The sequence below is a fragment of the Antedon mediterranea genome, chromosome 1 (genome assembly GCF_964355755.1).
Source record: "Antedon mediterranea chromosome 1, ecAntMedi1.1, whole genome shotgun sequence".
Classification (NCBI taxonomy): domain Eukaryota; kingdom Metazoa; phylum Echinodermata; class Crinoidea; order Comatulida; family Antedonidae; genus Antedon; species Antedon mediterranea.
This window is the reverse complement of record NC_092670.1, coordinates 40212428-40238006: the sequence shown is the minus strand read 5'-3', so window position 1 is coordinate 40238006 and position 25579 is coordinate 40212428. Positions and strand designations below refer to the sequence as shown.

At 31.3% G+C, this 25579-nt stretch overlaps 1 protein-coding gene across 1 annotated transcript in view; it reads left to right on the top strand.

The window, feature by feature from the left end:
- Nucleotides 1-18523, top strand: part of LOC140039959 (dihydrolipoyllysine-residue acetyltransferase component of pyruvate dehydrogenase complex, mitochondrial-like) — a 50826-nt gene extending 32303 nt beyond the window's left edge. Inside the window, exons 12-13 of the mRNA XM_072085550.1 lie at nucleotides 11883-12022; nucleotides 17302-18523. Of these exons, the coding sequence (XP_071941651.1) occupies nucleotides 11883-12022; nucleotides 17302-17431 (270 nt within the window). The 3' untranslated portion in view covers nucleotides 17432-18523. The remainder of the gene's footprint in view (nucleotides 1-11882; nucleotides 12023-17301) is intronic.
- Nucleotides 18524-25579: the final 7056 nt, after the last annotated feature.

The window sequence follows — 25579 nt, the reverse complement described above, 5'->3', positions numbered from 1 at the left end:
TATTAGTATCTTTTAGTTTGCAGATAAACAACCTTTTGTTTGTTGCTAAAATTCTATTTAACAGTTTGTAATTAAAGTGTATTAATTTTTTATCTTTCATTTTACAAACTTTAGATAACCAACATGACTTCCAATCAATATTCAAATTATCAAAATATTTTTCCCATTTTCCTTGACAAACCGGAGGGACAAAAATTTCCTCCACAAAACAGAGATAAATACTCTTTGTTGTGATGTCCTTATATCTATTCTTAATGACATTTTCTGTTATATTATAATAACAATTTTTCTCGTATTTGATTGTAGTTTTCCATTGTATTGGTATCGTTTTTAATAAGCACATGTATTCATTTAACCAGTTTGCTTTGTAATTTAATTTTACCAATAATTCTTTTGAAGTTATGAATCTATTTTCTTTTATAATATCCTTCACTAAAATAATGCCACATTCAATCCAATGTTTATAAAATAGTGATTGGTTTTTAAGTTGTATTAACTTATTACCCCACAACTGTTCAATCATTATATCATCATATGTGTCTTACAATATAGAAAACCATTAGATTGTGGCTATATAAGTTGCATACAGTCTTACAATATAGAAAACCATTAGATTGTGGCTATATAAGTTGCATACAGTCTTACAATATAGGAAACCATTAGATCGTGGCTATATAAGTTGCATACAGTCTTACAATATAGGAAACCATTAGATTGTGGCTATATAAGTTGCATACAGTCTTACAATATAGGAAACCATTAGATTGTGGCTATATAAGTTGCATACAGTCTTACAATATAGGAAACCATTAGATTGTGGCTATATAAGTTGCATACAGTCTTACAATATAGGAAACCATTAGATTGTGGCTATATAAGTTGCATACAGTCTTACAATATAGGAAACCATTAGATCGTGGCTATATAAGTTGCATACAGTCTTACAATATAGGAAACCATTAGATTGTGGCTATATAAGTTGCATACAGTCTTACAATATAGGAAACCATTAGATTGTGGCTATATAAGTTGCATACAGTCTTACAATATAGGAAACCATTAGATTGTGGCTATATAAGTTGCATACAGTCTTACAATATAGGAAACTATTAGATTGTGGCTATATAAGTTGCATACAGTCTTACAATATAGGAAACCATTAGATCGTGGCTATATAAGTTGCATACAGTCTTACAATATAGAAAACTATTAGATTGTGGCTATATAAGTTGCATACAGTCTTACAATATAGGAAACCATTAGATCGTGGCTATATAAGTTGCATACAGTCTTACAATATAGAAAACTATTAGATTGTGGCTATATAAGTTGCATACAGTCTTACAATATAGGAAACCATTAGATCGTGGCTATATAAGTTGCATACAGTCTTACAATATAGGAAACCATTAGATCGTGGCTATATAAGTTGCATACAGTCTTTCAATATCGAAAACCATTAGATTGTGGCTATATAAGTTTATTATCGTCGGGTCTAAATGTAACATCTCCAAAATCAACATCACACATATCAGAATCGGAAACTCTAACATCGCTCCCTCATCGGTGGTTCGGAATCTGGGAATCATGCTGGATAGTAATCTCACTATGGAAGCACAAATAACAACTGTATCCAAAGCAGCATGCATATCGATTAGGAACCTTGGTCGTATTCGCGGTAATCTTAACAAGAAAACAGCTGAATTGATTGTACACTCATTTGTCACTTCTAAAATTGACATTGGTAATGCCTTGTTGTTTGGCATACCAAAATCTCAAATACAACGTTTGCAACGCTTGCAAAATATGGCAGCTAGAATTGTAACTTATACAAAATCAAACGCTCACATAACTCCTGTCCTGATGGATTTGCATTGGTTGCCTGTTCAACAACGTATTAAGTACAAACTTGCGTTGTTTGTATTCAAGATCCTAAATGACAGTGCTCCTGCTTATTTATCTGACCTTGTGGATCGTTACGAATCATCCCGCAGAGGCCTACGATCATTGTCACAAAACCTTCTTCAAGAGTGTAGAGCGAAAAATCAGTGGGGTCAGAGATCTTTTTACGTTGCGGCCGCAAGTGTATGGAACAGCTTACCAGCAACAGTTAAATGCTCAACTAGTCTAAACAGTTTCAAGACCAACCTAAAGACGTCGCTATTCGCTGATGTTCTCGCACGTTGTTAATGCACAAAGCGCCATGAGCGCCACATGGGTGGAGGATACCGGCGCTATATAAGTTTTCATTTATCATTATCATTATCATACAGTCTTACAATATAGGAAACCATTAGATTGTGGCTATATAAGTTGCATACAGTCTTACAATATAGGAAACCATTAGATCGTGGCTATATAAGTTGCATACAGTCTTACAATATAGAAAACCATTAGATTGTGGCTATATAAGTTTAAAGTAGATTCTACCTTTTATCTATAATATTGGAATATGGAAATATAAAGTATAATAACAAAATTGTAAATTAAAAGAACGTGATAGAAAGAAGGTAAGTATATCACTATAAAGAGTTTGAAACAGAAAGATTCTACCTTTCATCTACAATATTAGAATATATGGAATATGAAGTATAATAAGCAACATGCTAAATTAAAAGTATGTGATAAAAATGGAGGTTTATAGGTGTTTAGGTTGTCCCTTCTGGATGTTCCAATTGTTGCTGCTAAATCATCTGGGGCAGAGAATAATGAAAACAGAATAATAATGTTCTTATTTGAGACATATAGTTTAACTTTAAACTAGGCTGAATATGATAAAATGAACTACATCCCCTGGTAATTGAATTGTTATCAATTCTGGCCTAGATTTATTGTATTCAATGATTTATATGTGTCGTTAAAGAACATCAGACAATTATAAACTCAATCCTATTAGTTTTAGATGCACATTATTTTCTCTCCTTAAAACTATGGAATACACCAGATTTTGTTTACAACATATTTCAAGAATACTGTTGCATGTGTTATATTCTTGGTTTAATAGTTTTTATGTTATGTTTTATTTTTAATATAAAATCTATGTTAGTCTAAATGCAGTAAATATTGTTTAAAACTATGAAATATGGTTTTTATGACAGGCCATCATTAATGTACAATTGCCGTAGCAGGTCTGACCTTCTTTCTTTTACCTTAATTCTAAAGCTCTGTCTACACTATCAAACTTTATGTGATGTGCCCATATATGACACGATGATGTCATATCACTACCATATTTGGACACATCACACTGTCAAACTTTATGTGATGTGCCCATATATGACATGATGATGTCATATCACTACCATATTTGGACATATCACTACCATATTTGGACACATCACACTGTCAAACTAGTTAAAAAGACAGAACTTTATACATTCCCTTTTAAAACTTTTATCATTTATATACTGTAAAACTTTCTTATTATTTGTCATTTTTTGTCTAAATTTAAAGAATACATGGTTATTTACCAAAAAAAATATTTCTAACTCATACATTGTAATTTTACTGTATCTATCTGGTCAGGTGGATCTCAGGAGGGTGTGCTCAAATGTGCTTTCCCTTCCTCCTACCCATCTTTCAACAAAAACCTACTATTGTTCATTCAAATTAAATGTTAGCTCTCCTCTGGATCCAGCCCAAATGTTACTATCATTGTATGAATTTTTATTTTATTCTCATTGTATGAATTTTTATTTTATTCTCATTTCATCAATTCAGTTTTCAGTGGATTTTCACCGGATTCATACAACTTTTCGAATTTAGCTATGTATTATTTGCTACGTTGCATTCCATTATGAGTAATTTTTAATAAGCCATTAAAAACAAAATCAACAAACAATATCAAAATATACCTGAGGCAGTTTATGCTGCCCCACAAGGATAGCAATCAAGTTACCAACAATTTAAAAATCTATAAATTTCATTTATAAACATCTGCATTGTGAATGCCAGTCCTGTCTTTGTAAGTTATTTTTATTTATATCATCAACTTGTTTTGCTGATGACTGAGCAAATAAAATTTTATAAATTTACATTTAATTACATTTCTATTATTTTTTTTTAAGTTTATCAAACCTATTGTTGATTGCTCGTAGTTTTTGAATGAATAAAATGAAATTAGCATAAATATAAAAATCAATATTAATGATTGTAAGTTAAGATAAACAAATGTAAATGCATACAGAGTAGAGTAAAGTGAAAAGTCATCAATATAATTTAATTTAATATCTGAATTGTTTTCTTAAAATGGTTGATATCTGAAATTCTTGTTAAGATCTGTCTACACTATCGAACTAGTTTAACAAAAAAAGTGTGATGTGCCCAAATATGGTAGTAATATGATGTCATCATGTCATTTCATTAAATTATTTATTGGGTCTATTTCAGTATATACATTAAAAAAAAACTGAAATTGGAGAGACCAGGGTCAACCTAAGTGAACTTAATCACTGTAGCTGAGCCGGTTGACCCAACCCCAAAGTCAGTTTACACATAAAAGACATAAAGACAAAATACAGTTACAGCGAATCAAAATGAATGTGGGCACATCACATTTTTTGTCACATAAAGTTTGATAGTGGAGACAGAGCTTAAAGTATCAGCATTATAGTAATCAAATTTACTGTCTTCAAGTTTTTTAAGTGATGTACTTTCTTACTTTTGTTTGACTTGTTTAAACAAAACCAAATGAAAAAAGGAAAAACTAAGTTATGGTTTTAGACCAATGCCCTCTAAACATAAACATAGCTTCTGTTAAACCTAGTCATTAGGTGGTTACCAGTTACTGTAAATACAATGAAAGAATATCAGGTTGACCCACTTGGGATTTCCCACACTTTGGGTTTTCCCACACTTTGTGACTTCCCACGCTTTGGGATTTCCCACACTTTGGGCTTCCCACACTTAGGGATTTCCCACACTTTGGGTTTTCCCACACTTTGGGACTTCCCACACTTTGGGATTTCCCACACTTTGGGGTTTCCCACACTTTGGGATTTCCCACACTTTGGGACTTCCCACACTTTGGGATTTCCCACACTTTGGGACTTCCCACACTTTGGGATTTCCAACATTTTAGGATTTCCCACACTCGGTAGTGACCCATTATGTATAGTGCATGTTAGGTATAGCTGTACTTTGGTATTGTTATGTCATATAATCTGTTTAATACACCTGTAAACCAGCTGTAACCCATCAGATTACATAGATAACTGTTAAGATTAAAAGTCATGTGAATATGTCCATATAATCTAATTCATTGAAGACTGGATAATAATTTGATTGATATTGTATGATTTTATTCTTTTTCAAACAGACAATCAATCAATACAACTAAGTCAAGTTAAGAAAAAAATATATGAATTCTGAAAAGAGATTTGGGGAAGGACCCTTGGGAGTTTGGGGAAGGACACTTGGGAGTTTGAGGAAGGACCCTTGGGAGTTTGGGGAAGGACCCTTGGGAGTTTCTCCCAGTACAGCTAACAGAAGCGGTATTTTTGTAACTTGGTTACCAGATGGTCGCAACACAAACACATTGTTGGTAATTTTGATCAATGACAACATGATTGTGATTGGTCAATTCATTTTTATTGCCCCTAGAACATTGCTTCCAAAAGATAATCAAGCTTTACTTAAAATTTAAATTTGAATGTTAAACCTAATTTAAATGCACAAAGAAAAACATATTTTATTAACCGATTTTATAACCAACTTTACTCTTTAAAATTGTTATTGCGCCACTTACCAGGGTAATTTGAATTAAAAGCTCATTGACGTTGTGATAAATAACAAATAATTAAGTGATATAATGCAACCAGAAATTAATTAAACGTTACGATGTACACCTACGTAAAGTTTTTAAAAAACAAAATATTGTATCCTTGTAGATTAAATTTACATATTGTAAATAACTATGGTTGATATCTGGATAATTTCAAGTAGCTATAGTTAAAAACTCTGTTTATTAGTGTTTAAATTGATACATAACTACACCAGATTACATAAAGTATATAATAAATACAAATTGATACATAACTACACCAGATTATATAAATTATATAATAAATACAAATTGATACATAACTACACCAGATTACATAAATTATATAATAAATACAAATTGATACATAACTACACCAGATTACATAAAGTATATAATAAATACAAATTGATACATAACTACACCAGATTATATAAATTATATAATAAATACAAATTGATACATAACTACACCAGATTACATAAATTATATAATAAATACAAATTGATACATAACTACACCAGATTACATATATTATATAATAAATACAAATTGATACATAACTACACCAGATTACATAAATTATGTAATAAATACAAATTGATACATAACTACACCAGATTACATAAATTATATAATGAATACAAATTGATACATAACTACACCAGATTATATAAATTATATAATAAATACAAATTGATACATAACTACACCAGATTACATAAATTATATAATAAATACAAATTGATACATAACTACACCAGATTATATAAATTATATAATAAATACAAATTGATACATAACTACACCAGATTACATAAATTATATAATAAATACAAATTGATACATAACTACACCAGATTACATAAAGTATATAATAAATACAAATTGATACATAACTACACCAGATTATATAAATTATATAATAAATACAAATTGATACATAACTACACCAGATTACATAAATTATATAATAAATACAAATTGATACATAACTACACCAGATTACATATATTATATAATAAATACAAATTGATACATAACTACACCAGATTACATAAATTATGTAATAAATACAAATTGATACATAACTACACCAGATTACATAAATTATATAATAAATACAAATTGATACATAACTACACCAGATTATATAAATTATATAATAAATACAAATTGATACATAACTACACCAGATTACATAAATTATATAATAAATACAAATTGATACATAACTACACCAGATTATATAAATTATATAATAAATACAAATTGATACATAACTACACCAGATTACATAAATTATATAATAAATACAAATTGATACATAACTACACCAGATTACATAAATTATGTAATAAATACAAATTGATACATAACTACACCAGATTACATAAATTATATAATAAATACAAATTGATACATAACTACACCAGATTATATAAATTATATAATAAATACAAATTGATACATAACTATACCAGATTACATAAATTATGTAATAAATACAAATTGATACATAACTAAACCAGATTATATAAATTATATAATAAATACAAATTGATACATAACTACACCAGATTACATAAATTATATAATAAATACAAATTGATACATAACTACACCAGATTACATAAATTATATAATAAATACAAATTGATACATAACTACACCAGATTACATAAATTATATAATAAATACAAATTGATACATAACTACACCAGATTACATAAATTATGTAATAAATACAAATTGATACATAACTACACCAGATTATATAAATTATATAATAAATACAAATTGATACATAACTACACCAGATTACATAAATTATATAATAAATACAAATTGATACATAACTACACCAGATTATATAAATTATATAATAAATACAAATTGATACATAACTACACCAGATTACATAAATTATATAATAAATACAAATTGATACATAACTACACCAGATTACATAAATTATATAATAAATACAAATTGATACATAACTACACCAGATTACATAAATTATGTAATAAATACAAATTGATACATAACTACACCAGATTACATAAATTATGTAATAAATACAAATTGATACATAACTACACCAGATTACATAAATTATATAATAAATACAAATTGATACATAACTACACCAGATTATATAAATTATATAATAAATACAAATTGATACATAACTACACCAGATTACATAAATTATATAATAAATACAAATTGATACATAACTACACCAGATTACATAAATTATATAATAAATACAAATTGATACATAACTACACCAGATTACATAAATTATGTAATAAATACAAATTGATACATAACTACACCAGATTACATAAATTATATAATAAATACAAATTGATACATAACTACACCAGATTATATAAATTATATAATAAATACAAATTGATACATAACTACACCAGATTATATAAATTATATAATAAATACAAATTGATACATAACTACACCAGATTACATAAATTATATAATAAATACAAATTGATACATAACTACACCAGATTACATAAATTATATAATAAATACAAATTGATACATAACTACACCAGATTATATAAATTATATAATAAATACAAATTATAAACAGACGGTAATTTAAACCGTTTTTCAAACAAAATATTACTATGTATTGCTGTGTACATAACAAAGTACTATGTATTGCTGTGTACATAACAAAGTATGAACTGAGATTTGTCCAACATACGTGAGTGGGAGTTTAAAATCTAGTGGGATGTACTGGGATGGAATGGGATTTTGTCCCACATAAACAGGATTTCGAAAACTTGTGGGATGGTACTGGGATATAACTGGGATTTTTTTATTATTATAATTTAGTGGGATTTATACTGGGAATTTTATTCATCGCAGAAGGATGGTGTAATCCAAGTGGGATTTCATATTATTTCAGTTGGAAAAGATAATCCCACTGTGATAATCCCATTGAGATAATCCCATTGAGATTTTTCACTTACCCTATAAAATCCCACTACGTTAATATGAAATCCCAATCCTGTGGATCCCCCTTCAATTTCCACTAGGGTAATCCCATTAGGCGCTATATCTTGGATATTATTATTATTATTATAGTAAACAAAATATGAAAGATTCATTTTTAATTCATTTGAGAAGAGTTGTTACGTGATCAAAGATGTCATTATGTAAATTGTGTCATTGCCAAAAGCTAACTGTGTGGTAGGATACAAATTATAAAAGACAGAATAAACTGCATTCATGTCAACTGTATTGAATTGTGTCATTCATATCAACTGTATTGGATTGTGTCACTCATATCAACTGTATTGGATTGTGTCAGTAAAAAACAGTTTTTGGTTTGACCATATTATTATTCTAAATAGCAAAGATGTTTTAGTATATTTCCGGTCTAGCTTACCGAGATAAACCTACATTTCCCATCCGATATATAAACATAATTCAACATGGAAAATAAAAAATTTGAGCACTCCCTCCAAGATATTGGAATGGTCCATGAGCTGTGCCCTCAAGTGGGTGATCCCACCCATGTATACCTCAACATCCATGAGATCAATATCAAGTGGGGAGGCGCCGCGTACTGCCAACACCACTGTTCAAACTGATCTTTTTTTAATAATGTGTTTGTTTAGTCACTTGGTAGAAAGGGAATTGAGGTTGGCCAGAAAAAGGGGTGGTGTTTTTTGGGAAATTGTGTGGTACAGGAGCTGGTTGAAATGTGTGGTAGAGGAGCTGGTTGAAATGTGTTGTACAGGAGCTGGTTGAAATGTGTGGTACAGGAGCTGGTTGAAATGTGTTATTCTTTGCTGAATACCTATGTCATTTTATGTCACATTTTTTGGAACAAAAAATGGCTTATTCAAAGTTTGATTTTATTTGTCTTTAGTTTTCATCATAACATCTAGTGCATAAGTCACCTTATGTCCTGACATTCTGCATTCAACTTTTATTGTTTTTGTACTCTTGTTGGGATTTGAAAAAGTTAGTACTGTAGCTAAATATTAATACTAAAACAGAGTGAAATCTGAGTGAAATCTGAGTGTTCTTGTATTGAAAGTTGATATAGATTTTCTTCAAATAAAGATGTTATTACCCATAACAAGTTCTTTTATTAGAATTATTTATGTGGTGTTATATCACTGTTATGTAAACTATATTTCTACATAAATTTACAACTAAATGAATTCAAATCTAGCGGCTTGTAACGCTGCTGCAAAACGCTGAATAATAACCATTTATTTCAAAATAGATTAAAAAGTGTAATTTTTATATTCATCGTATTTCTGCTGAATTTGTACTCCCAAAAAATGTTAAAATTACACAAAAGGTGGTCAAGTGGCACATCAAATAAACATTATTTTGCTTGCAACCAAGAACTTTACAACGGGAACCAGTTAAATAACGTTCTAAAACCCATTACAGTAATAGGTTAACTGTAATAGTTCTTTTTGCAGTTAATAAATGCAAATGTAACTAGATTTAATTCGTCACTATGACGAATTATAGGTTATATGCATTGATCTAAATAAAGATAATTGATTTTTAAAAGATATATTGATTGATTGATTTTCTCAGAATCTTTAATTATTTATAATATATGATAGGACCTTGCTAACGCGAACACCATAGCCGGTATCACAATCCGATCAAAGATCCATATGCGTATAATGTCATAAACCACATTTGTTGTTACATAATAATAAAGACATAAGTTAATTTTTATCTAGATTTCATTATAAATCATGTGTATAATCTATACACTAAGAAATAAATTTGAACAAACAATACGGATAATAAAAAAAAATCTTATTTCGTTTCCCAAGGTGAGACTCGATCTCGGTACCTTGAATGCCATAGACACGAGCTCAGACCATCGAGCCATACACAACTGACTAAAATTTATGGAAATATTCCTCCGTGTATTTACTATGCAGATAGATTATTACATACCGCAATGAATTATAATGTTTTACTATGATGACATCTTTAAAAATTTTTAAAAAGTATGCACTGTCAAACTATATACTTTTAACTTTAATATATGAACTTCTTAAGGAAGAAAGTTAATGTTAAGTTTGTTATTTCGGCCTAAGAAAATGTTATAATTTGTTTGATTGTCAAAATTAATTTTTTAAAATTTAATATGCCATTAATGATGACTTAATCAACTTTTTTTCTCTTAATTTCATAATAAATCATACATATGATACATACACTTCAAGAAAATGAAATAAAAAATTGGTGTTCCCGAGCATTCTAACGATATATATTAATTTTAAAATTTAGCATATTTTTACCATTTTGTTAACTTACACGTGCGTAGCCTGTCACTTTTGACGTGCTCGTATAACGCTGTTTCGCGTTGAAAAGTGAATAAAATATGATGATATTGTTAAAGAAAGGTTATACAACAGTAATTAACGTATGACGCGCAGTGCGCGTGCAAAAATCTGCGCACTCATGGTAATTTTTTAAACGCTTAAAATTGCCTGAAACGTACTCTAATTTCATTGAAAATAAATTCTGACAATTTTGAACATTTTAAACGCGCGTACGCATGCGTTATATGCGCTACACACGTAATTGTATTGCCATATGATGAAATATGACCTGAAATTTATGAGTACCAAATTTAGTTTAAAAATGATTCATGCTTGTGAAGATATGATTACAAACGTGATTTCATTAAATCGCGCGTAGACCGCGTAATGTTTGATTGCGCACCGTGAAAACATAACCACATCGATTCCTGGCCATAAGGAATATACTCTGAAAAATTGACTTAGCTAGATGAAACTGATATCAAGATAATTCACGGACAAAATAGTGCTAAGGAAAGAATAAATAAACAAAGATTTTGACAGAATCAAGAGGTTATATGCATGATAATGCATATAACCTAATAAAGTAATCCAGTCATAAATTATGGACAACATATTTACTTTTTCTAGAACTTTTCATTTTGATAATAAATAATAGAGCAATTTTAAGATTCTTATATAGCGCATATGTAGGAAGCTCTTAATGCACTGTACATAATAATAATTTGAATAACAATAAGTGACAAATAATGTGCTTGTTTCAATTTTAGGGAGGTACATTCACCGTTTCAAACCTTGGTATGTTTGGTGTTAAGAACTTCTCAGCAATCATCAACCCACCACAAGCCTGTATTTTAGCTGTAGGTGCAGCGCAGAAAGCAATGATACCAGATGACACTTGTGAAGAAGGGTAAGAACACTCTAACATAACACATTGCTATTTTATATTTAGCTTGATTGCACATTAAAAATACCATTTCAAAATTTAAACTCCCTCTTTCATAATTTTTCATTTTTGTGTGTTCATTTATACATATGTTATTTAATGTATGTGTACAATTAACTCCATAAAAGAAATTGGCAAAAAAAAGAAAAGAAAAAGAAGTTCTCACTTTTGAGGACGATCAAAGTATATTGATCAAAACATCGAGAAACTCAACAGTTATTTTCAGAAATATACGTTGTGTACCGCAAACTTTATATCAAGAAGAAATAACGATTTAATAAATATTAATAAAATGCACCAAAAGAATAACCTAGACAAAAGACTGCAAAAATAAAAGCAACGTAGAGAAGAGATCTAGTTGTCGTCGGTTGATATTGAATGTATTGATGATGAACGTCAAAGATAGTTAGTATCACACCTTGTGTCACTTTGCTGTGCTCATCAATCAATTTATTAAGCATCATTCAAATGTACTAAGTCTGATATCCTGGGTATAAAATGTAGCCTAGCTTAGTCATGAACTATATAATGCATTTACAGATGTGTTTGTACAATCCAATGATGTGACTACTGCTAAAAATATGAGACAACATTCTAAGTACACAAAGCAAAGTGTATGTGATGTGACAGAAATCTAGTTTAAATTCAACTTTACTAATGTAAAGATCAACTCAATGTTGTTTTTCCTTGGGTCCCACACACATACACAAAATACAAATAGTAGTGGAGATGTAACTTGGTGGTTAACGTGCTTGCCTTCCAATCCTAAGGTCCAGGGTTCAATCCTGACATTGTGCCAAGGTTGTTACCCATTACTCTTGATCAACTCCACTCCCTAAGCCATAAATGAGACTTAGTTTATAAGCACGATAAATTATAAAATAGTTTACCCATTCTGTAAGTAGCGGATGCATATGAAAAAAACAAACAAACTTTCAATAATTATGTAAAGCATAAAATGATGAGAATGTTACTTAAGTTTATGATTAAATTAGTGTCTGAAGTTTATAATGACACAAGCGGTTGACACAAGCGGTTGACATCGTGTGTTGGTGGACATGTGAAATTTATGCAGATTTGATGACACAAGAGTGTTGGTGACAATTATGCTGATTCTAAATGTGAGAGATGTGAACATTTTGATAAGATTGAAAGCAATTAAAATCTGATTAAAAATACACCTGTATCACAAAGAGAAATATTTAGTGACACCTTGATGTTCATGTACAGTGTTGTAATGGCATCGTGTTTATGAATTGAACTTAGCAGAGATCCCACTAAACAGAAAGGGTTTGAAATATGGTGAAGAGCCTATAAATGGTAAAATAAAATGCTGCACACAACATAATAACAACATATATGAGCAAGTAAATCTTTAAATTAACACTATTTCCCAACATGCAACTCGCAAGCTCCACCTACTTTGGTAACAAACTATAAGCCAAACCAGATTTGTTCAACGCAATATGCTATTTTTGTCACCCAATATTTTAAACATGCCTACCTACTGTAGGTCTAGGCCCAAGGCATTCCATGATGTGTTTTTATGTAAGTGGTGTATCTTGTGTGTGTGAAACATGTCTTGCGTTCTTGCACACTCAGTTGAAGCGCAATTAAAACGTAATGTAAAACATAACGTAACGTAAAACATAACGTAACGTAAAACATAACGTAACGTAAAACATAACGTAACGTAAAACGTAACGTAAAACATAACGTAACATAAAACATAACGTAACGTAAAACATAACGTAAAACATAACGTAACGTAAAACGTAAAATAAAAAAGTACAGTAACGCAACTGTCGCTGAACTATGCTGTTATGCAAATGTTGACGAAATCTGTTAAAATTTACTAAAAATTCTCTCACAATAACAAAGGATAATTTACACATAAAACATGTTGTTGCATCCATATCTCCTGCGTTCCATGTTAAACTTAACAATTTACAAGGCTTTCACATTCTAGTTTGTCATGGTGTAATGAACGCTGTGTAAAAATACCCCACTAGAAATAGTTATTGTTTTCAATATACTGGGGGATTGAGGGGATCTCTTCAGTTGAAGGCTGTTATCCCAGAGGACCCAGTGTGAAACATTATGTGTTTTCATAAATTCCCCCACCACTTCTAGAATGTGTGTGTGTGTCATCTGGGGGCGAGGGATGCTTGAAAGGTCCACTATGAGTTACAGCTATGTATTTTCCTTGAACTGCCCCTGCCCAGCATTTTTTCATCCCTCTTTTTTTGAAAATATATTTATATAGTATTGATTTTTTGCTGTACATTTAGTTTGCGTCTTGTTCATTCAAGCACTCAGAAGACATTTACAACTACAGTACTTTGATCTGTGATATCATCTTGTTAGTTTAGCTTCACACCGTGAAACACACACACACACCGGAATCCAATCTGCATTATGTCTAATACAAGTTGATTTTATCATGCCAATATCACAAATTTGATAATTGCATTTTGTGTAATATTGTAAATTATAAATAAATTTTAATAATTTTCATTTTATCAGTGAGTAGGTTTAGCAAGTATAATCAATAATACAATTTTTATAATTGCTATTTTTTGCAAAAATTCTCTTTTTATAATTACTATTAGTTTTCGAATGAGTGTGGGTGTTATTGTGTGTACGCTATGAATATTATATTGTATTTCTATAGAAAATTTCAATTGGAATAAATTGAATAAATATACTTTTTGAATAAAATTTATGACCTTTTTAAAAGTTTCATGACTATTTTATATTGGCAAGTTAATATTTTTGAAAAATTGAATATTAATTTATTGTGAAGCTTTACGTACAGTTGCTTAGTAAGTTGCTTAAGCTTGTTCCCATTAGGACGCAACACAAGGATGTAAGTTACAATGCAAGCAAATTGACCAATCAAAAGCAATGGATTATTCAAACTTCTTACATTAATTTAAATAATATCTAAATTTTTCACATTACAGTTATTAGGTTATATGCATTCATGCATATAACCTCTTGATTCTGTCAGAATCTTTATTTATTTCTTTATTTATTTATTTATTCTTTCCTTAGCACTATGTGTCCGTCAATTATCTTGATATCAGTTTCATCTAACTAAGTCAATTTTTCAGAGTATATTCCTTATGGCCAGGAATCGATGTGGTTATGTTTTCACGGTGCGCAATCAAACATTACGCGGTCTACGCGCGATTTAACGAAATCACGTTTGTAATCATATCTTCACAAGCATGAATCACTTTTAAACAAAATTTGGTACTCATAAATTTCAGGTCATATTTCATCATATGGCAATACAATTAGGTGCGTAGCGCATATAACGCATGCGGACGCGCGCTTAAAATGTTCAAAATTTTCAGAATTTATTTTTGATGAAATTAGAGTACGTTTCAGGCAATTTTAAGCGTTTAAAAAATTACCATAAGTGCGCAGATTTTTGCACGCGCACTGCGCGTCAAACGTTATTCCGCACTGTTTTTGTCCGATTACTGTTGTATAACCTTTCTTTAACAATATCATCATATTGTATTAACTTTTCAACTCGAAACAGCGTTATACGAGCACGTCAAAAGTGACAGGCTACGCACGTGTAAGTTAACAAAATGGTGAAAATATGCTAAATTTTAAAATTAATATATATCGTTAGAATGCTCGGGAACACCAATTTTTTATTTCATTTTCTTGAAGTGTATGTATCATATGTATGATTTATTATGAAATTAAGAGAACAAAAGTTGATTAAGTCATCATTAATGGCATATTAAATTTACAAAAATTAATTTCGACAATCAAACAAATTATAACATTTTCTTAGGCCGAAATAACAAACTTAACATTAACTTTCTTCCTTAAGAAGTTCATATATTAAAGTTAAAAGTATATAGTTTGACAGTGCATCATTTTTAAAAATCTTTAAAGATGTCATCATAGTAAAACATTATAATTCATTGCGGTATGTAATAATCTATCTGCACCAAAGTGGTTACTGCATAGTAAATACACGGAGGAATATTTCCATAATTTTTAGTCAGTTGTGTATGGCTCGGTGGTCTTTGCTCGTGTCTATAGCATTCAAGGTACCGAGTTCGAGTCTCACCTTGGGAAACGAAACGAAATAAGATTTTTTTTATTACCCGTATTGTTTGTTCAATTGTATTTCTTAGTGTATAGATTATACAGATGATTTATAATGAAATTTATTTAAAAACACAAATGTGGTTTATGACATTATATACGCAGAAGGATCTTTGATCGGATTATGATACCGGCTATTGTATTTGCGTTAGCAAGATCCTATCATATATTATAAATAACTAAAGATTCTGAGAAAATCAATCAATCAAAATATCTTAAATCAATCAATTATCTTTATTTAAATCAATGCATATAACCTATAATTCGTCATAGTGACGAATTAAATCTAGTTCGATTTATTATAATAATTGTTAGATTTTCCTATGAATAATATTAATTTCAGATTATAGGAAAAGTTTGAGACTCATAAATGTTGAGATGTGGAAAGGTTACAAGAAGCTATTATGCTAATACTAATTATTTTTTCTTAATGGAACTATAAAGCGCCCAGCGGTAATATTAATTAGACACATTAACCGCATTTCATCTGTTCTTTACATCAACAACGCTTTAAATTATCAAAATAATATGAGATTTTATAATCTGCATATTACTTTATTAGTAACAATTCTGATATCAATATCCATAACCGTAAGAATCCCGTTGGTTTAGTCTGTCTTTCGCATTATAAACCTTCTCATTTTTATTGGATTTAAATTGCTTCATAACAACAATTGTTTTAATTGATTTTCATAATGATTATTTCAAAAGTTCAAATTATATTTTAAAAGGGTACCAGAGTGTATGACACCCTCCAGAATCTCATTAACAGATCTCATGAGCTTTCATAATAATAGGTTATTTCATATTTGTTTATTCATTCAGAACTTTCAGTTCTAAAAACTTGGTTTCTAAATAGAGAACATCAAAAATGGTTATTAAAGATCAAATGAAATACGGTTAATGTATTTAATATTAATAATACCGCTGGGTGCTTGAGTTCTATTAAGAAAACAATAATTAGTATTACATATGGTATAACCTTTCCGCCCCTCAATAACCTATTTTTTCAATTAATATTTACTTAAATTGATTAATAATAATAATCCAACAACAATTCTATAAAAAAAAAAAATTATAAAAACATTATTTTTCTATCTTTTTAGATTTCGAACAGCGTCAGTATTAAGCGTGACCTTAAGTTGCGACCACCGTGTCGTGGATGGTGCCGTAGGAGCTCAGTGGCTGCAACATTTTAAGAAGTTTCTCGAAAAACCTGAAACAATGTTGTTATAAAAAGATAGACGTGTTGGATGTGGTCATGCATCAACTACTTTAGATGTTTGAAATATTATTAATAGCTTATTCTAATTACTGTACAGATACATTTATCCATATATGGCTTATTATCTATATCCATATATGGCATAGTATTCTCCTTCAAAATCATTTGTTTACACACTTTTTATTGGTAAGCTATTTCCTGAAGAAGGATTTCTAATGGTGTTGATAATATGATTGTTCAATACTTACTGTATTTTTCTTATTTAAAAAAAAAAGGAGACATAATTGTACTGAACATAACAGTAGGTTAGGTTGAGTGTCTCATTTTACAGTGTTTCCATCCTCTGCACACCACACCCACCCCTTCTCTCTCTCCCTCACCCAAACCCCTTTATTCCAAATCATGGAACCGTCACTTATACAAACATATCTATTTTTAGGGATGAACTTAAAAATATAACCCGAAACAGATTTATATTATATATAGCAATTAATTTAATAATTTATATATTTGTTTATATATCACCGGGCGGTTTAGAATTAATTTTTATGCCTAGTGTGTTTATATACATATTAATGTATATAACATATTATTTACATTATAACATTTTTTCTTTTATTTCATCCCACGTTCCAAGTGAAATGAAAACTAATATCACATTGTGGCTTGGTAGTTATAGTGCTTGGCTACAAATCCCAAGTGTTCTGTATGGCAAGCCAAGTCTGCCAAAAGTCCTCAATCCATACCATTCAACAACAATGCATTCATGTAACTGAGGACTTTTGGCGGACTTGGCTTGCCATAGTTCTGGGTTCAAGTCCTGTAATTTTTTCTGAGAACAAATTACAACTTCTCAATTTTATACCTTCATGGTCAGTAGGAGGGACAAAGCAAGGTCCAAAATGGTCGTTATTATAGTTGACAGTGGTGCAGCTACTTCCTGTATACCATCGTAGTATTGGATCATTTCATTGATCAGCCGACGCGTTTACGACGCGCCATCACGTGTCGTTTAAAATTAAAGAATTAAGTTCAATGGTGTGTTTTTAAATACAAATCGATAGAAGAGAAGAATGCTTTGCAAAATAAATTTATAAATTATATTTGTTTCCTTGCTATTTTTGGTTCGCGATAAGTGTTAATTTGTTTGGTTTTTAATTAAGTCAGTAAGTAAGTATACACGCATCCTGATCTAATTTTTTTTCAATTTATTGTTTAAATATTCTTGGATTCAAATTAATATCATTGAATGGTGATTGAGAAGAATTAATTTTAACAAAAAAAAAAAAAAAAAAAAAAAAAAAAAAAACAATTTAACTATGAGATGACCAAATTACACCACAAAATATTGTTTTGTGTTTATGGTGTCCATCCGTAACTATTAGCGGGCTTTTGACACAGGTGACGCGACGATGTGCGTGGGGAGCTTTTTGACTTCTGACTATTTCGTCGAAAGCTCTTATCTCTATTGTATTTCATTGGTACATCACAATCTCTCCATCCCACTACAATTTAAGCTTAAGCCCTGTCTACACTATCAAACTAGTTTGACAAAAAAAGTCTGATGTGGCCAAGTATGGTAGTGATATGACATCATCATGTCCATATATGGGCACATCACATTTTGTTGTCACATAATGTTTGATAGTGTAGACGGAGCGGCTTTAGGAACATCGTGTTACTGCACCTGTGTATCATATTGTAATGCAACAATGTTATTAAAGCTATTTAATGACGTCATAATACTTTTGACCAATCAAAATGGTGTATATCAACTTGACATTTTAACTAAACCGTAGTTGACATTTTTTCAACCTAGTGTTAATGTCAGCGTTAATGTACCGTTTATGTTATGATAGACGAATACATTTCATCCCATTCGTTAGATCAGTGACACTAAGCGATGAGCTAAATTAATATTAACAGTTCGCCGGATGTCATTTGTACCGCCATGGTTAGACTGACCTACTAAGTGGCAAGGTGTTGGGTTTTAGCATCTAATCAAGCCGTCTTCTTTCATCTGTATCGCTAAATCGCCGCGCAAAACATCCGAGTGTTAATATTCAAAGGTAAATTAGTGTTAAATGAATGACTCGCGAGTGAAATTAATCGAGCGTGTTGCGCGTGACATGCATTCAATTACGTAATCCAACAAAATTGAACTTTTATAAAAACGTGGATGGATTACAATTTGACGTCATGTGTTTTCGTTTGAAGGCTGTCGTAACCTATGTATGAGGCCACTTAAGAGGCGGACCCTGACCGGAGGAACTGCCTTTGACGACATGGTGTGGGTAGAGGGAAGTAGGCTAGGTTTCAATCGTTTAGCATTCACTTAATTTATTTCGTCTTTTTAATCACAATACAAAATATCAACTGGTCGCCAAAAAATACAAAACACTAGAAGGGATTGTCAAAAAATGAAACCAACCGCTATGGTGTTATAACTACATTAGTTGATAACTGAAACTGTTTAAATTACAATTATTTATGGCAATATTAACATTATTTACATTAATATCATTTTGGTCGTGCAACATAATCGGTGTTTAAACCTAAGTAATTCTCTGTCACTTTTTAGGGTCATCTCTAAACGATTTAAACTTATTTAAAAAATGTTTGATTTCATCCGCTTGTTTGCTTCTTTCAATAGTGCCGAATGTTTATCTTTTAACTGTTTTATAATGTTACTGCTCATACTAAATGTTATTTTATGAGTGTTGATTGAGTGTGGGTTTTTTTTTCGAATCATATATTTTCTGTGAAACATTGTGGTTTATACTATCCACACTACAACAGGACAAAACATAATTACGTAATCGCAACGCAATTCGTTTTGACCAATCACTAGCGAAAGATCTTCTGGAATGTCGCGTGTAATTAATTGGTTTTGTTAAAATATTATACCTCTGATAGAAATTTTGAATGGCACCTTAATGCGACATTCGTAAAGAGGTGCCTTAATAATTGGCGTCGCCTACATGTGCTATCACATCTAATTACTACCCTTGTAGGCTACTGTTGATTGTGGACTCGCGTCACGTCAGCCCTTGCTCTACTAATACCGTATAAATAATTCGCCATAAACCTTAAACTTCCCACTATAGGATCGACGCCACACAGACCTAAAGACGTAAACCTTAAACTTCCCACTATAGGATCGACGCCACACAGACCTAAAGACATAAACCTTAAACTTCCCACTATAGGATCGACGCCACACAGACCTAAAGACATAAACCTTAAACTTCCCACTATAGGATCGACGCCACACAGACCTAAAGACGTAAGCGCAACGAAAGTAAATTGACCAATCACGACGCGATAGATCATCATCCACTGCGTCGTGATTGGTCAAATCACCAGCGTTGCGCTCACGTATTTGTATTATGTCCCCTGTGAACCAAGCTACTGTATATCTTTCTTCTGTTTTAAATAGGTCTTAACACTTGAAGTTTATAAACGTTTTAATCCCTGTATTATAATTTAATAAATTCGTCATCTTTACTCGTAATTTACGTCATCATCGTCATCATCCCATCCATCATCATCATCGATTTACGTTATAATCATCATCATAGGCACAATAATATGCCTATTATTATTGTAATTTTGATCATCAACAGAAAGCATTACGAAATGTTATTCAAAAATTATGAAAAACAAATTGTGAAAAAAAAAACACAATAACCAATTAATAAAGCTAGTTTTAGCTTGTTAATAGCGTGACTTCCGTTGAAATATAAGTTATAATGTCTAGCTATTACTCACAGATATTAATTGTTCACATTTATGGTTAAATTTTAATTATCGCAATGGCCTGGCATTAGGCCCCAGATATTAGACGACGTTTTTAAGGTTATTTGCAACAACTAACGCGTTAAGATTACAGTTTCACTTTATATAATACTACATCATCAGTTACTATTCCCTTTACGTCAATGTTGAAGGAAAAACAATTAATTTGTTTACAAAATGTTCGCTATTGTTTGTTTTTTTTTGTGAATAAAAAAAAAATCACCCCGAATCGGATTTGTTTTCTAATTAGAATTTAATCTACATAAATTATTGAGTTGCTATTGCTACTCTATTGAGGAGCCATTACTTTTAATTTATGCTGTTATGTCAAAGGTTGTAGCGCCCCCATCGGTTTTCTAGTAGTTACTAACTTTTGAGCTTATTTTCCACAACGCGCAGTGACGTATATAATAGGCGCAACACAAGTTGACCAATCACAAGTGACATCTTGGATGTGATCCATCGCGTCGTGGTGATTGGTAGAATTACTTGCGTCGCGCTGACGTTAAGTTGCACTGCGTTGAAGTGCGAATTAAACTTAAGTGCAGACGGATATGGACTTTCCTTGCCTTTTTTATATTTTGTTTTGTCTTTTTCTTTGTTTTGTATATGGCAGAAATTGAAGAAAAAAACCCCAATATTTGTCGGCAGGCGTTTCTCATACTAACGGTCAGAAGAACTAACAACTTATAACTTAGACATAGATAGTACTAGTTGTATATAATTATGTGTATTTTGGTGTGTCACATGCAAAAAAGGTATGCGAAAACACACTCGTACGCGATTGATAGGCATATGTCCTGTTTTTTTAGTCCAAAAATAGTTGAATTGAGGAATCGGTGATATTCCTTCCCAAAAAACAGATGTTAATGAGTAATTTGAGTGCCTATATGTTTTTAACTTATGTTGCCGGTTTCTTTTTTTATTTTAAATCCTGTCTAGCGCTTCTTTCTAAGTTTATTTCCAGACGAAATGTTGTGAATGATTACAAAAGTAGCAATTGTCTTGTATCGCTTCACATAGTTTTGATTCATCATAAGCTCATGGGATTACTTTCAGATTCATAAGATTATCGGCACCTTGCTTTCATTCATAAGATGATATGCAATAGTTTTTGGCAAAACACTGTTTGCTGTCATCACGTGACGGAAGTGATCATCACTTAAGGGAAATCCTTCATTCCTGTGTAGGCCTAGAACACATTCCTTAAAAGGAAACAGAAAACGGCAGTTCCCTTTTTTTGAATATTAGTATCCGGTTTCCATAGCATATTTTTCTCCATGGTCATGTGGTTAATATTTCCGTTAATTTGTACCTTCTAATTCGGTTAATATTAACAGGTTATTCTACATCATGTGTACGGTACTGTATGGGTTATTGAATGTACTTAGGCCTACATAAAATATAATTGTGAATTTCTAAATATTAATTGGTTCCCACTTATTATGATGCAATTGCTAGTAACCAAATTGACATTTACATCATCACGTGTGTCAACAAAACAGTTGATCGATACATCGAATAGTAGTCCTTTAGTGTGGTTCTTTTCGTGTACCAAAATAAAATCGGAAACGGAACTAGGGATTATGTGTAGTGTGTAATTGACAGTAATTCACTGTTAGTTAATGACCTATTCACATTAGTACTAGTAGGTGGCCATTTGATGCAAACATTCACCGCACAGAGCCCAATGAGAATGACATATTGTAGTACCTACTAGTATAAAACTGTTTCTTTTCCACTAGGCGGCGGATCGAAGGCTTGTGTACGTACACATTGATTCACAGTTTTAGTGCCTTTGTGAAGCCACTTAAGCGAATGGTATCGTCACAGTCACTTTTGACATAGTTATGTCCGTCCAAGGAGGATGCACACAAGATGCTCAAACGTCCATCTAACTTTATTAAATCGAAAACAAGATTCGAAACCAGCGGCCGTATTCACACTTGGGAAACACCCTTAAGGTTTAGCAAAATCTTCTATCCAAGTAAATACAGTTTAAGAGAAATACTTAAGTATTTATTGAGTTAAGTGAAATAGTTAATATAAGGGAAATATCTCATTGATTGGTGAATACGGCTACAGGACGACTACCCTGCTAACAGTGCCTTTTGTCACAAAACTAACTAATGTCGCTAAAATGACACTGTAATATTCCCTTCCGCGATTCCGTGAAACTTACTAATATACCGGTAGCTTTTGTATTAGCATAATATACGGTACATTTTTTAGATTTAATATGGAATGTGTAAAGCACGTGATACCGTGTATGATTATTATTTCTCAATATCCGGGTACGTTTAAAAAAAAAGAAAGCACTGTATTTTGGAATTTTCCGGGTTGTGAATGAAAGTAAAAATGGAAAGGAACAATCGAAGAATTTTAAAAGAATTAAATAAACGTAGGCCTACTCATTCCCCGATTTAGCCCATTTGCTCTTCCAATTACTTTTGTGCAAGAATTGTCAAAATACCAAAATCAACTTCGTCAAATTAGGCCTATAACTAGCCAATAATCAAAATGAAAAATCGATGTCCCGTTCCGTTTCCATTCGTTTGAATTTACGCGCAACGTTCACTTAGTATAATAGCGCCCGTTTCATTACTTAAGATATTGTCCCCCTGAAAAATAATTGATAATTGAATAGGCCTATACCATTTTAATGTTACATAATAGTTATCTACTTTTACCAAAAATTGGATCTAAACAAAATGTATTTACCTGAAAAAACTGTAATTTAAAGCACATGTTTTTGTTTTAATTTAACCATTTCATTATGTTATTTCTTAAAAGTGAAAACATTTTCGTTTCGTTTTTTGTTTGTTAAAACTACAAAATAATCTAGTCAAAGTCTGATTTAATTAATGCTCATTTTTCATGTTTTTGGGGGACAATAAAGCTTAACATTTTTTCAAGTACAGTTAGTATGTCCACACATGTGTGAAATTTAGTCCTACATTTAATTAAAGTTCAATGGTAGCCTAGAAACAACCATGACCAGGTACGTTATTCCTAGAAATCGCCGCCGTGACATTTTTATAAAAAGTAATGTTAATTTATTAGCTTAATTACAATTAAGGGTACAGCTTCACTTTATTTCCTTCACAATAAATTAGCACGCGGCCTTGTAATTGGTCGATTTCCTTGACCGGAACAATCCTACGGCGAATTTCAATGAAACGCGCGCGTACCTCATCATCGCAATTAAGGGTACAGCAGGATTGTCTTCACTTTATTTCCTTCACAATAAATTAGCACGCGGCCTTATAATTGGTCGATTTCCTTGACCGGAACAAGCCTACGGCAAATTTCAATGGAACGCGCGCGTACCTCATCATCGCAATGTTAAATTATCTTTGAGCACAATTTGTAAAAACAACGCTATGATTAGTAGAAGGTTTACCTTGAACGAATCTAGGTCAAGGGTAGTGTATAAGTGAAAGGATACCTATAAACATTATGTAGTACGAGGTCTACTGGCCACGCCCTTAATTAAAGTTTATACAGTGTGCGTAGGCATCGCAATTATAAACTATTGTTAATTTGGTGACGTCCTTCGTGAATTTGTTCTAATACCGTATTTTGTAATATTGCTGTTGTTGTCCTTGGTTTTGTTATGTTGTCTTCTCCATTGTCGTACAAACATTTTGTATTTGTTATAATTTGTCATTGATATTATTGTCATTTGTATTGTAGGTTTCTCCTCACCCACCTCTCGGCTATACAAACAATTATTGACAATCATACAATTAAGGGCCATTTACTTAAAGCCTTGTCTACTATCAAACTTTATGCGACAAAAATGTGATGTGCCCATGGACATGATGATTGTCATATCACTACAACATTTGGGCACATCGCACCTTTTTTTTCTCAAAATAGTTTAATATTCTAGACAGAACTTAAGGCTCAGGATTGGTATACAGGTCCGTCAAAAGTCCTCAAAATATAAGAAAAATCACATTTTCTTTCGTTGATTCAAATTAATTCAAATAAAGTAAATTCTCTAAATCGTCCCTATGTTACTTGACAAAATGTAAATTCAAATGAATATGAATAGCATGCGACTTGCAGCCTACTGGGCTGAATTATGCACACAGGTGTGGACGACACATACCACAATTTTCACTCCCCTTAGGTTCCCTTCGTGTCGATGCCATGGCCACCAAGCAGCGCCCGTTTGTCTGTCCACAACAAGGGGTAGAATGGACCAGTACACCGGGGTTACCCCCTACTCTTCCGAAGATGTACTAGGTTCTTTAAAGTGCACATGAGCTAGATGTGTACACTGGACCTCCAGTTTTAAGTTCTTATCCGAGAAGACTTGTTTTACCACCAGAACAATGGTCGAGGAGTGGCTT